Source organism: Littorina saxatilis, linkage group LG16 (genome assembly GCF_037325665.1).
Source record: "Littorina saxatilis isolate snail1 linkage group LG16, US_GU_Lsax_2.0, whole genome shotgun sequence".
Taxonomy (NCBI): Eukaryota; Metazoa; Mollusca; class Gastropoda; order Littorinimorpha; family Littorinidae; genus Littorina; species Littorina saxatilis.
Genome location: NC_090260.1, coordinates 54,081,149 through 54,096,266, shown reverse-complemented (window position 1 = coordinate 54,096,266; position 15,118 = coordinate 54,081,149). Strand labels below are relative to the sequence as shown.

The window sequence follows — 15,118 nt, the reverse complement described above, 5'->3', positions numbered from 1 at the left end:
AACAGTGAAATTCAAACGTAATAACTAGGTTTGAATTCAAATATACAAGTAAAGTTAATGGAAGATCAAAGTAAAGGTTGGGTGTAATGTCAAAAATTATACTTACATTCCGTTTCAGCATGCTCTTCCACAGGAAAAACTCCCAGGGCTTTGTCCTGCTTGCGATTTTGCCAAAAGTACTTTGAACACACCCCCGACGTAACTTTCAATGAGCATCATAGTGTTTTTGCCACTTGCCGGTTGAATTTGGCGCCTAATTCCAACTTCGCTGCATCTCAGGGTTGTTTCTGGTCCCCCAAATGTACACATTCAGACCTATGCCGCCCTGATCGATCACAATTTTGCTTTTTACGTAACTGGCGCAAGATGGCAGACATCTTTGGACCGTAAATGACTCTTTGCGCATGCGCCGCTAATAATTTGATTGGTCGATATTTTTAGGCAAAGCACATGCTCTCAGAAAAAAGAAAAGTAAACATTGGAAGCGTGAGTTACGCTCCCAAAAAATAAAAACTTTGTTTACATATAAAAAAAAATCTGTAACTTTTTGCCCCATGGTTCATTCATCATCTGAAATAACTTTTTAGCGAAATCTAACCATACGATTATTGGAAAAAAAGTCAAAATGTAGACGACCACCTTTAAAGTGTATAGAATAATAGTCAATTTTTGTAAAGATTTTAGTCAAGCAGTATGTAAGAAATGTCAAGTCCTTTGTACTGGAAACTTGCATTCTCCCATTAAGGTAATATATTGTAATGCGTTGCAAGCCCCATGAGCAAATTTTTGATTAGTGCTTTTGTGAAAAAGAAACCATTGACAAGTGGCTCTATCCCATCTCCCCCCCTTTCCCCGTCGCGATGTAACCTTGCATGGTTAAAAACGACGTTAAACACCAAATAAAGAAAGAAATTTAGTTCTATGGCCCTGATAATGAAATCATGGTTAAATCATTTAGTTCTATGGCCCTGATAATAATGATGTTAAATCATTTAGTTCTATGGCCTTGATAACAATGAGATCATGGTTAAATCATTTAGTTCTATGGCCCTGATAACAATGAGATCATGGTTAAATCATTTAGTTCTATGGCCCTCATAACAAGGAGATCATGATTAAATCATTTAGTTCTATGGCCCTGATAAGAATGATGTTAAATCAGGGTACCGTTAAATCATTTAGTTCTATGGCCCTCATAACAAGGAGATCATGGTTAAATCATTTAGTTCTATGGCCCTGATAAGAATAAGATCATGGTTAAATCATTTAGTTCTATGGCCCTCATAACAATGAGATCATGGTTAAATCATTTAGTTCTATGGCCCTCATAACATTGAGATCATGATTAAATCATTTAGTTCTATGGCCCTGATAATAATGATGTTAAATCATTTAGTTATATGGCCCTTATAACAATAAGATCATGATCAAATCATTTAGTTCTATGGCCCTGATAACAATGAGATCATGGTTAAATCATTTAGTTCTATGGCCCTCATATAACAAGGAGATCATGATTAAATCATTTAGTTATATGGCCCTTATAACAATAAGATCATGATCAAATCATTTAGTTCTATGGCCCTGATAACAATGAGATCATGGTTAAATCATTTAGTTCTATGGCCCTCATAACAATGAGATCATCATTAAATTATTTAGTTATATGGCCTTCATAACATTGAGATCAAGATTTAAACATTTAGTTCTATGGCCCTGATAACAATGAGATCATGGTTAAATCATTTAGTTATATGGCCCTGATAACAATGAGATCATGGTTAAATCATTTAGTTCTATGGCCCTGATAACAAGGAGGTTAAATCATTTAGTTCTATGGCCCTGATAACAATGAGATCATGGTTAGATCATTTCGTTCTATGGCCCTGATAACAATGAGATCATGGTTAAATCATTAGGTATATGGCCTTCCTAACAATGAGATCATGGTTAGATCATTTAGTTCTATGGCCCTGATAACAATGAGATCATGGTTAAATCATTTAGTTCTATGGCCCTCATAACAATGAGATCATGGTTAGATCATTTAGTTCTATGGCCCTCATAACAATGAGATCATGGTTCAATCATTTAGTTCTATGGCCCTGATAATAATGATGTTAAATCATTTAGTTCTATGGCCCTGATAACATTGAGATCATGATTAAATCATTCAGTTCTATGGCCCTGATAACAATGATATCATGATTAAATCATTTAGTTCTATGGCCCTCATAACAATGATATCATGATTAAATCATTTAGTTCTATGGCCCTCATAAAAATGATATCATGATTAAATCATTTAGTTCTATGGCCTTCATAACAATGATATCATGATATCATGATTAAATCATTTAGTTCTATGGCCCTCATAACAATGAGATCATGGTTCAATCATTTAGTTCTATGGCCCTGATAATAATGATGTTAAATCATTTAGTTCTATGGCCCTGATAACATTGAGATCATGATTAAATCATTCAGTTCTATGGCCCTGATAATGAGATCATCTGACGTGTAACCATGCTGTGTCATCAACCAATGTTATCTGACGTGTAACCATGCTGTGTCATCAACCAATGTTATCTGACGTGTAACCATGCTGTGTCATCAACCAATGTTATCTGACGTGTTACCATGTCGTGTCATCAACCCATGTTTTCTGACGTGTTACCATGCCGTGTCATCAACCCATGTCATCTGACGTGTTACCATGCCGTGTCATCAACCCATGTTATCTGACGTGTTACCATGCCGTGTCATCAACCCATGTTATCTGACGTGTTACCATGCCGTGTCATCAACCCATGTTATCTGACGTGTTACCATGCCGTGTCATTAACCCATGTTATCTTACGTGTTACCATGCATGCCGTGTCATCAACATATGTTATCTGGCGTGTTACCATGCCGTGTCATCAACCCATGTCATCTGACGTGTTACCATGCCGTTTCATAAACCTATGTTATCTGACGTGTTGCCATGCCGTGTCATCAACCCATGTTATAATTACGTGTTACAATGACGTGTTGTGTCGCAGGCTGTTCGGGGACTACGAGTCGATCAACCAAGGGCTGGCGGCGGATGCACTGGTGGACTTTACGGGCGGGGTGTTACAATGACGTTTTGCCATGACGTGTTATCATGACGTGTTATCATGACATGTTAAAATGTCGTTTTACAATGCCATGTTACAATGTCGTGTTACAATGATACGTTACAATGACGTGTTACAATGACGTGTTATCATGGCATGTTATAATGACGCGTTGCCGTGATGTGTTGCAATGACGTCTTATGACGTGTTATCATGACGTGTTACAATGACGTGTTATCATGACGTGTTACAATGTTATCGTGTTGACGTGTTATCATGACGTGTTGCCGTGACGTGTTGCAGGCTGTTCGGGGACTACGAGTCGATCAACCAAGGGCTGGCGGCGGATGCACTGGTGGACTTTACGGGCGGGGTGGCGGAGCGCTTGGAGCTGGCTCGCTTTGACCTGGAACACCAGCCTACACACAAACGTCTCTTTGAGAAACTGGCCGATGCCAGCGAAAACGGCGCTCTCATGATCACCAGGATAGATGTGAGTGGGGTCACAGTGATCACGTAGGTGACAGGGGTCACATGTGTCACGTTTCAATATATCACTTAAGGTGATTATGAAACGGTTAGTTACTTCTAACTAACTAACCACACCACGATCCACTCTCGCAGTCATACAATTTAATAGAGACAACAAAAGTATAAGTTTCAGACGCCTGTTTATGTAAAAACTCGCCACCTCCCTCGAGACTTCACTCAAAATATGTTCTTTTACGTTCCACAAAACGTAAAAAACCAATGGTCACTGACAAAATGCCAGTTAGAATAGAAAATTATAGTAACACGCTGATCCCGTGTAAAGATACCAAAAATACGACTGTTCTGCTCCAAAAGTGCTAGTTCATGCAGGTGTCACACACCCCACGTCGTCACTACTCGAGTATAATCACAGATAGCAAAAATAACAACGGTGGTCAACGGGGTGCAAAGACATGGTGCACTTAGCTTTCTTTGGCCACTGGGTGGACGGCCTGTAATTAGTCTTTTTAGCCTCCACAACTGCTCCGTCGAATGAAGTGCTGGTTAGCGTGGTGACGAAGCAGGGAACTGTGGAGGCATCAGGCGCCGCACCCAGTCGCTGGTTAGCTGGTTAGCCGGTTCGCTGGTTAGCTGGTTAGCCGGTTCGCTGGTTAGCCGGTGTGCTGGTTAGCGTGGTCCCCCAGAAGGCAGCCGAATAGAAGTTAGGAAAACGAAGGCTGCAAACAGAAAGCATCGGTGCACTAAACATGTCAGCTACCCCTCACCCTCCACCTTTAAACATGTCATCTTTACATATCTCATCGAGCACGTGGGCCTGCACAAAATTAATGGACTTTTCACAACAACAAAACAGCCGTCTTTTCGTCTTTCTCTCCCTATCTGCAAAAAACATATACAGATTAGCATTTTAGCGTCACAGAGAGCAAATTATGCGCTAACCTGGAGAGAACAACAGAGAGTATTGAGGGCCCCAAAGGGGGGGTATCATCACGATCACGGGAAGGGAAATTTTAGCTTTCACGATCACAGTTACCTTGATTTTTGTTTTCACGATCACGAACACCAGTGGCAAATCACGGTCACGGTAAAAGTTGCATGTACAGAAAGCACGTGTCAAAGTAAACACAACCACACAGTAATTCGCTCCTCTGGATCTATTGTTTATTCAACACAAAGTCAGAACTGTTGCACTTTTTTATTATTATTTTTTTAATTCTCTTTCATACACACCTAGAAATACATATCATGATTTGTAATCAGTAACAAGAATGTTGTTTTCATTGTTTTCTCTCTCTCTCTCTCTCTCTCTCTCTCTCTCTCTCTCTCTCTCTCTCTCTCTCTCTCTCTCTCTCTCTCTCTCTCTCTCTCTCTCTCTCTCTCTCTCTCTCTCTACACTCATACACATTCAACTCCCACACCCTCACTCACACACATGAATATATACTTGCACCAACGACATGTAAAGATGTCGTTGACTTGCACAATTTCACATTTCCAGAGCTAAATCTTGTAAACCCATTTTCTCAAAAACTATTGGGTGGATTGAAACTAAAGTACATGTATGTGTGATGGGTTCTTTATTTTCAACTTTGCCATACAATTTGAGGTACACCATCGCCTGGTTTCATGGCCTTGAAAAACAAACAGGAACGCTACAGGCCAAAAATGGTTTTACCTGAAAGAAGCGCGCAGTGCCAGTGGCGAAGCCACAAGCCTGAGCCTGCGAAGCAGGCGAGCCAACTAGTGGGGTCCGGGGGCATGCCCCCCCGGAATTTTTTTCAAAAAACGGTTAAAATCTGTGCAATCTGGTGCATTCTGGGCATCATTTTCAGGGCTGTAATAGTGTTGTGATCTTGTTAAAAATCCCATTTTAACCTCCCCCCACCACCATTGAACACACCTCCAAACTGGTGAAAACAACACTACTGTGCGCTGGCTTCATTGAGACCGGCGCCCGGTTGCGTTGCGCGATATTCACACGGATCGTTTTTGCGGAAATTGTTCAACTTCACCGGAATAAATTTGACTTTACCGGATTTTGAAAACGGCTTTATCGGATTTCCGGCAATTACCTGAAAAGTAGCATGCCTGACAAAATCAGTCCCCAACGAACATGACTTTGATCGTCTTTGACATGAGGATCAAGTGACCCAAACTGGCACGTCTCACCGCCATTGTTTCTGAATTTTGATGATATTAAAGTTTACACTTACAGGCGCTAAAATAAATCCAAGCTTAATGCAAAGAAGCGACAATTAGAATCTATGCCAAGCGTGTCCACGTTGCTGGGATGAAAAACACATTTCTAGTTTCGGTTTTGGCTACACGCAGACTCGATCTTGAGCCAGTCGAGGTCACACTGAGGTGACAGCCGGACGTGGCAATATCGACAATGTCAATGATCTCACTCAAACTCAAAGATCTTGAACAAATTTCAAGATCAGTCTTTGCCTACATTCAGAACAGTCATAGAGCAACATAGATCAACATAACTTGATATTTCGTCTTCGGAAAGACCGACCCGTAGCCTGACCTTTCCACCAAGGAAGGCATTCTCGCCGCCTGCTTTGGTCTGGGTTGAATCCACAAAATATAACAGAAGTTCGATGACAGTACCGCTGCACGCCATTTTTGATCTTCGAATTCGAATTTGACTGAATGCACTCAAAACTTTTGCACGAAGCCCTTCCATTGGATGAAGTTTGGCAGACTTTTGCAATTTGGCTTCTGATTGGATCTCTTTTTTTGTGTGATTGGTTCTCTTAAAAGGAAGCAATCGCTGTCAAAATCATATTTCTGAATGTGTTGTTGCTTCCCTTCAATCAGGATTGGCTCCTTGACGAATAGAGGATCATAGAGTGATACAGCTGTAAAAAAAATGTACGTTGAAAATAAAATGCTTTGCAATAATGCCCATCACGATCACAAAAACAAATGACGATCACGATCACGAGACTTGATTTTTTTGTCATCACGGATCACGGGCAAAGTCCCATCACGATCACAGAAATGGAAATTTCGGCAATCACGGTCACAGAAAGGTCAAAAAACGCCAATCACGATCACGATTTAAAACCCTTTGGGGCCCTCAGTATTTCATTCCACAAACACAGACTCGTCAACAGCGTTGAATAATGATTTATTACCTCAAACAGCCTATGAATGTAGCACTCTCATGGAAGCAAAACCCGCTTCCTCCCTGGAATGGCCTCTGTTCGTCAACAGTGACAACAACATCCAGAAACCCCTTGTCGAATACTTATGCGAAAACCATCGCACGACGAAGGAAAGATTTGACGACTCGTCCTCAGCAAAACATGTGGCAGTGAGAAGGTGATAACTCGTGGTAGTTCCCCTAGAGTGCCGAATATTCTATTCGGTGAAATCCATCATACTCTAGAAACTGTGTATTCGATCCTTCTTCTTCTGCCGCTGGGTGTCAAGTGCGCCGTCCTTGTGTCTCTCACAGACCACCTAGCCAAACACACGTGACTGACCTTGTCACAAAAACAAGTCCAGCTATCCACAGTTTCTGTCTTGCCAGCAGAAAAATACACGAGAAACTGTGAATCCATGAAACTCCCGTGCGCGCTGTCAGCGAAAAACCGTCAACCCTCGACAGGCAGAAAACACGCCGTGAAATTCGTGCACCACCAACATCCATGGTGGTTAAGCGCTGTCAGCAAAACTCTGCTGTATAGCCCCGACTCACGCACAGGCGCTTTCAGTCGCAATTCACCAAGAGAAGGCACCCTACTGAGTGACCCTTTCTTGGTCTATGTCACTAGATCGTGACACATGGTAAAGGTTAGATGTTTGACCTGGATAGTCAACAAGATAGATGTGAGTGGGGTCACAGTGATCACGTAGGTGGTGACAGGGGTCACATGGTAAAGGTTAGATGTTTGACCTGGATAGTCAACAAGATAGATTTGAGTGGGGTCACAGTGATCACGTAGGTGACAGGGGCACAGGGTAAAGGTTAGAGCTTTGACCTGCAGCACCAGTCTCTCTTAAGGGCAGAACATACCTGCGCAGTTTCAGCGGCACACACGACGCACTGCATATTAGTGATGCCGCGATCGGGATTATGACGAGTACTTGGCCTGTTTTAACGTTGAGGGGGGAATCGAGACGTATGTGTGTGTGTGTCTGTGTGTGTGTGTGTGTGTGTCTGTGTGTGTGTGTGTGTGTGTGTGTGTGTGTAGAGCGATTCAGACTAAACTACTGGACCAATCTTTATGAAATTTGACATGAGAGTTCCTGGGTATGATATCCCCAGACGTGTTTTTCATTTTTTTGATAAATGTCTTTGATGACGTCATATCCGGCTTTTCGTGAAAGTTGAGGCGGCACTGTCACGCTCTCATTTTTCAACCAAATTGGTTGACATTTTGGTCAAGTAGTCTTCGACAAAGCCCGGACTTCGGTATTGCATTTCAGCGTGGTGGCTTACACATTAATTGATGACTTTGGGCATTAACAATCTGAACATTGTAAAAAAAAAATATGTGTTTTATAAAACGATCCAAATTTACGTTTATCTTATTTTCCATCATTTTCTGATTCCAAAAACATATAAATATGTTATATTTGGATTAAAAACAAGCTCTGAAAATTAAAAATATAAAAATTATTATCAAAATTAAATTTTCGAAATCAATTTAAAAACACGTTCATCTTATTCCTTGTCGGTTCCTGATTCCAAAAACGTATAGATATGATATGTTTGGATTAAAAACACGCTCAGAAAGTTAAAACGAAGAGAGGTACAGAAAAGCGTGCTATCCTTCTCAGCGCAACTACTAAACCGCTCTTCTTGTCGACTGACGATGCTACGAGTATACGGTCTTGCTGAAAAAATTGCATTGCGTTTCATTCTGTGAGTTCGACAGCTACTTGACTAAATGTTGTATTTTCGCCTTACGCGACTTGTTCTTTTATGCAACGGGTTGCGGGCTGGGATAATCTGCAGTGCGTCGTCGGTCCTGCTGAAGTTACATATGTGAGCGTAGCCCCTAACAGATGTGAGTGGGACAAAGGGTAAAGGTGAGAGTTTTGACCTGGATCACCAACTCACACACGAACGTCTCTTTCGGATGTGAGTGGGATCACAGGAAAGAAGCGTTTTTGTCCAGTCGATTTTGAGGTAACCCATATTTGAGCGACGGTCAAGTGATCCATGTAAGCAAAATCTCCGAAAGGCTGATCCTGGGTCAGGACTACACGATGACGTCAGTTATGAATATGACCTCAGCGATGAATATGACGTCAGTTAGGATGATGGCAACGATGAGGATGACCACGTCATTTGTGATGATGACGTCCTGTTTCAGTGCCCGGAGGAAGACAGAGGAAGTGATGGAGAAAACGGGCTGATCCGGGGCCAAGGCTACACGATGACGTCAGCCATGCAGATCGAGGTGAAGAAGTCGTTACAAGGGGCGGTTGGTACCTCCTTGCTACAGCTGCTGCGTCTCTTTAACCCCTGGGAGGCCAAGGAATGGACTGGACCCTGGTCTGACGGGTCAGTGTCTTGTCTTGTCTTGTTTTGTCTTGTCTTGTCTTGTCTTCTCTTCTCTCGTCTCTTTAACCCCTCGGAGGCCAAGGAATGGACTGGACCCTGGTCTGACGGGTCTGTGTCTTGTCTTGTCTTGTCTTGTCTCGTCTTGTCTTGGCTTGGTTGGTCTTGTCTTGTCTTGTCTTGTCTTCTCTCATCTCTTCAACCTCAGGGAGACCAAGGAATGGACTGGACCCTGGTCTGACGGGTCAGTGTCTTGTCTTGTCTTGTCTTGTGTTGTCTTGTCTTGTCTTGTCTTGTCTTCTCTTCTCTCGTCTCTTTAACCCCTCGGAGGCCAAGGAATGGACTGGACCCTGGTCTGACGGGTCAGTGTCTTGTCTTGTCTTGTCTTGTCTTGTCTTGTCTTGTCTTGTCTTGTCTTCTCTTCTCTCGTCTCTTTAACCCCTCGGAGGCCAAGGAATGGACTGGACCCTGGTCTGACGGGTCTGTGTCTTGTCTTGTCTTGTTTTGTCTTGTCTCGTCTTGTCTTGTCTTGGCTTGGTTGGTCTTGTCTTGTCTTGTCTTTTCTTCTCTCGTCTCTTTAACCCCTCGGAGGCTAAGGAATGGACTGGACCCTGGTCTGACGGGTCTCTTGTCTTGCCTTGGCTTGGTTGGTCTTGTCTTGTCTTATCTTGTATTGTCTTGTCTTGTCTGTTTTTCTCTCGTCTCTTCAATCCCAGGGAGGCCAAGGAATGGACTGGACTCTGGTCTGACGGGTCAGTGTCTTGTCTTGTCTTGTCTTGTCTTGTATTTCTTGGCTTGTCTTTTCTTCTCTCGTCTCTTTAATCCCTGGGAGGCCAGGAATAGACTAGACTCTGGTCTGACGGGTCTGTGTTTTGTTTTGTCTTGTATTGTCTTGTCTTGTCTTTTCTTGTCTTGTCTTGTCTTGGCTTGTCTTGTCGGTCGGTCGGTCGGTCTGTCTGTTTGTCTGCCTGTTTGTCTGTCTGTCTATCTGTTTGCCTGCCTGCCTGCCTGCCTGCCTGTCTGTCTGTCTGTCGTTCTGTTGGACTGTCTCTCCGTCGGTCGGTCGGTCAGTCGATCGGTCTGTCTAAATCTCCAGAACCGTTTGAAATTCTGGGTAGGGACATTTTTCATGAAATGACTTTAGCCCCTTTCGGCGATTGGTCAATGCATTTTGTAGCTGGAGTGCCAACGTAACGCCGGTCACACTTGAAATGCATACTACTTGAGTTTGCTTTTGAAACCGACACAAAGTGAACGGGAGCATAAGGTCGACAGAATGTACAGTAGGGGACAAAAGAAACGAAACTCATATGCGCCCACAGTTGCAAGAGATTCATTGTCCTTTGCAAATTGTCGTACAATATGAACCAGATTTTGTACTGGCTGTACAATCAGTGAATAGCATTTAATCGTTGTCATTGCAGGTTGTCGTACAATATGAACCAGATTGTGTACTGGCTGTACAATCAGTGAATAGCATTTAATCGTTGTCATTGCAGATTGTCGTACAATATGAACCAGATTGTGTACTGGCTGTACAATCAGTGAATAGCATTTAATCGTTGTCATTGCAGGTAAACGTGTCATTTTGACACCTACACAAATCGTCCAAATGCATATTTTTTTAGCTGTGGAGGAAATTCATCTCTCAACATAATAATTTGATTAGATTTATTCGCTAAAGCGTGACATTATGAAAAAAAGAACAGTGATGCAATGTTCACCATGTAATTTAAAGGAAAAGCTCCGAGGAAACCGTCACGAGAGCACGGATGCTGCTGTCCGAGAGTTAGCGAGGGTCATACAGGGTATCCGTAAAAAGCACTCGCGCCGACGAAAGCTATTTCTAAAGATTGTCAAAGAGTATCGACAAAATGGCAAGATCTGATTAACTATGAGCTGTGCAATAATATGAGATTTTAAGGACTTTGAAAACCGCCTACGTATGCGTGTGACTGAAGGTCTCCTAAGTTGAAGAGTCGGTGTCATTATGTGTGTCATTATGTGTGTCATTATGTGTGTCATTATGTGTGTCATTATGTGTGTCATTATGTGTGTCATTATGTGTGTCATGTGTATAATTATGTGTGTCATAATGTGTGTCATTATGTGTCATTATGGGTGTCATTGTATGTGTTATTATGTGTGACATTATGTGTGTCATTACACGTCATGTGTGTCAGTATGTGTGTCAATATGTGTCATTGTGTGTCATTATGTATGTCATTGTGTGTGTCATTATGTATGTCATTGTGTGCCAGTGTGTGTCATTATAAGTGTCAGTGTGTGTGTGTGTTTCATTATGTGGTTCATTGTGTGTGTCATTATGTGTATAAGTTACAGCTCCGTCCATCCATGGTATTGCGTGATATTTTGTCGAGACTGGATCAATGAATATGATGACGAGCCTCGAGTGACGTCATTATTGTCACAAAGATGTGAGTAGCATAATTTGTGATGTGAACAACGTCGTGATTTTAACCTCCCTAAATGTTGTAGCGCGAGGCGTAGAGACTGGAGAGCGTTATTCACGTGTTTTGTGCGTTGCACGCAAAACTGGCTTTAGCTTGAGATGAGCTGTGTTTTGAGACATGTAGCTGGTTTGGGTTTGATATCGTCACAACGCTGTAGAGGCTCGACCGAGCAAGGTGTCTAAGCGGGTGTCAAATTTGTCTGGGACAAATTCACTCTTTCAAGAGACGGGTCTCTTAAGGTAAATTTGTTTGTTTGTTTGCTTAACGCCCAGCCGACCACGAAGGGCCATATCAGGGCGGTGCTGCTTTGACATATAACGTGCGCCACACACAAGACAGAAGTTGCAGCACAGGCTTCATGTCTCATCCAGTCACATTATTCTGACACCGGACCAACCAGTCCTAGCACTAACCCCATAATGCCAGACGCCAGGCGGAGCAGCCACTAGATTGCCAATTTTAAAGTCTTAGGTATGACCCGGCCGGAGTTCGAACCCACGACCTCTCGATCACGAGGCGGACGCCTTACCACTAGACCAACCTTGCCGGTCTTAAGGTAAATGATTTACTATGTTGTATATTATTGAAGTTTGATTACATAGCTGCAGTGTAAAGGTTAGTGTATACAACGTGCACTAAATCTTAGTGTGAAGTTTTGAGAGAATTCTTGATGTAATTGTATTGCGGTTTTTCATGGGGAATTTCTTGAACATAAATGTTACGCATTTATGTTATGTTTAAGACGGTGATGCTTTGTATGGCAGTGTTATTCATAGATTAAGTATTAGTTTGGATATTGAATGTGGACGGAATGTGAACGTAGAATGAACGAGAATGTATGAGTTGGTACATGAACGTTTGGAAGAAGAGATGGTTTTAGAGAATGTTGTATTAAGACTTGGTTACATTCTTTAGGAGTTTCCATGAGGGGTTTCCATGGCGTGTACGAGGGAGGGACCTTACACGGGGAAGCGCGGGACGATGGTGGCGAGCAAGGGACCACATCGGCGCAGATGACTAGACGAGGGGAGTCTTCATCGATACCGGTCGTAGCTGACGACGGTTGTTTCGCTAATGGCGGAAGGGTTTCTCGGGGAGAAACGTGAAAGGTGTGTGAGGCATCTATAAGGTGAATAATCATCTTTGTCGTGAAAGGTGTGTGTTGGCATCTACAATGAGAGTTTTTGGGAATTCATTATTCTACGAGGATTCAGCGACACAAGGAAGTGAAACTGGTGACATGCAGTGAGCCGTGATTCGAACTCGTGAGTGTCTGTCAGTACCTTCTTTTGTGCGTTAATCTATATTTGAGAAAGTATCTTTATAATATGTATTTACATGCATTGAGTGAAAGCTAAAAGACTGTGTGAACTGTGTGTCGAAAAGTTGATTCGTATTGATGTATTTGAAGTGAAGTATCAGGTGGTTTTGGTTGAGGAAAATACAAGCCTGTATCCTCCCAAAGTCTGTTTGTGAAGTGTTTTGGTGTGAAAGGGTAGAGACAGTGCAATAGGGCAGAACACGTACATATGAAAGTAATTTCATTTATTTCACATGCAAACCACTTTATGACAATTATATTCTTTCACCCCGTCGAGACAAAATATCACGCTATACCATGAATGAATCTGAGCTGTAAAGTATATATGGCATGACCAAAGTAAGGAGAATTTGTCATGGGATGTGGAAACAAAGCATGGGAAATTCACCATGGGCAGAATAATCAACGCAAGCCTAGAAGTTGTAAAACTATATTTTGTTTCAGTCTTGGCAAGGCCAGTTTTGTCCGCAAATGTGACCCTCCACCACGGAATGAGTCGCATGTCACCTTTGCATGATTTTCATATTTTTAGATTTTCATAAAGAGTTTTTTATGCTCTATCCAGTGGTGAAAACCGTTTTAGAAAAGAATGAAAACTGTTTGAGTTATAAGCCTGTGACTAAGGTGACCCTCACACTGTTACTAGACACTCCCCGGACTTATATTAAGCCTAGCGCAGAACCGCGCGAGGTGACATGCGACTCATTTCGTGGTGGAGGGTCACAAATGACATCATAAATTGATTCACCCTGCCGAGACAAAATACCAATTCCATGGATGAAAACGTATATATCCCGTGACGCATCAAAGCTAAATTTTGTTTTGAAATGTCTTCACAACGTACAGATAATTTATAACGGCATAATCGTCATCACAAGACAGGAACAACGCATACTTTGTTCGTCGTCTGCTACAAATCTAGTCTTGTTGGTTGACGGAGTGAATAGAAGCTTCAATCGTACCTTCATCAACCGGAATAAATGCTCAGTCGGCTGTCATTTCGCAACTGAACATTGTTATTTTTCTTTAACCTTTTGGTTAACATTGAAACGGTAATCCAAAAGAGTGTTTCAGCTGTATTAAGACACATGCTCAGCTACTTCTTTTGAGTTGCTTTTCAGTCTAAAATGTCTCCGGAAGCGAAATTATTGTTGCTGTCACAAAAAGACGGCATGACAAAGTTACACGCAAAACGAAAGAGACTTTGACGTCATTTACTTTTGTTCGGACTTTTCCGTCTGTTCCTAGCTTGTCAGTGAAGACTTGACGTGAGTAAGCTTACCCAAAACGTCTTGTGGTTCTCTGTTCGCATTGCAGCTGTGAAATAACCAGTCTTGTGTCTCGGTCGTGTAGGTACAGAGTTTACTTCTGCAATCATTGTCTTCGTGTTGATAACGGCGTCGTAAGACAAATCAGCGAATCTATCGTGTGGAAGACATTTCTGTGCAAACACCGAACCCAACAGGAGGCTGTATTGATACGTTTGCAATTTTGTAAAGAAATAAACTGCATGTGGTTAATTTCATCCGTTTAATGCTTGTCGAAACGAGCCATAAGGCTTTAGAATAACAGATTTCACGCATTGCTTGGCCATCTGATCACAGATGAGGTCGCAGTTTGTAGGTTGAATCTATGAATCGGCCAGAGATAGATCTTCATTTCTGGTACGACCTTCCAGATTATCAACAGCGGGTTCATGGTCGGAATCAAGAGGTCAAATTTGCGTGACTCCCAATCATTTCATAAACATTTTCTTTTTCTTGTTTCTGCGGCTGCGTAAGTTATTTTGCCTAGGTCATGGCCGAACTGTAGGCCTACGGAGAAATACCGCTGGATATCTTCTCACTAGAATAACAGAGACAAAGAAGGGAAGTCATGCTATATGTGTTATTATGTGTGCCATTATGTGTGCCAGTATACGTCTGCGGAGTGAAAGAGTCTTGCTATATAATAATAATAATAATAATACGAATATTTATAACGCGGACATATCTCACCAAAAGGCGACTCAAGGCGAACATATATGTGTCATTGTGTGTGTCATTGTGTCTGTGTGTCATTGCAGGTCTCCGGAGTGGAAGAGTCTTGATATATGTGTCATTGTGTGTGTCATTGTGTATGTGTGTCATTGCAGGTCTCCGGAGTGGAAGAGTCTTGATATATGTGTCATTGTGTGTGTCATTGTGTCAGTGTTTCATTGCAGGTC

At 42.2% G+C, this 15,118-nt stretch overlaps 2 protein-coding genes across 4 annotated transcripts in view; both read left to right on the top strand.

The window, feature by feature from the left end:
* LOC138951247 (calpain-5-like) overlaps positions 1-3,218 on the top strand; it is an 82,692-nt gene extending 79,474 nt beyond the window's left edge. The window contains exon 5 of one of the 3 annotated variants that reach the window (XM_070322894.1): positions 3,045-3,218. In XM_070322894.1, coding sequence (XP_070178995.1) covers positions 3,045-3,126 — 82 coding nt within the window. In that variant the 3' untranslated portion in view covers positions 3,127-3,218. The remainder of the gene's footprint in view (positions 1-3,044) is intronic. The other 2 variants (XM_070322893.1, XM_070322895.1) reach the window with 2 other exon arrangements.
* Positions 3,149-15,118, top strand: part of LOC138951418 (calpain-5-like) — a 46,370-nt gene continuing 34,400 nt past the window's right edge. Inside the window, exons 1-3 of the mRNA XM_070323025.1 lie at positions 3,149-3,153; positions 3,405-3,594; positions 8,930-9,120. Coding sequence (XP_070179126.1) covers positions 3,149-3,153; positions 3,405-3,594; positions 8,930-9,120 — 386 coding nt within the window. The remainder of the gene's footprint in view (positions 3,154-3,404; positions 3,595-8,929; positions 9,121-15,118) is intronic.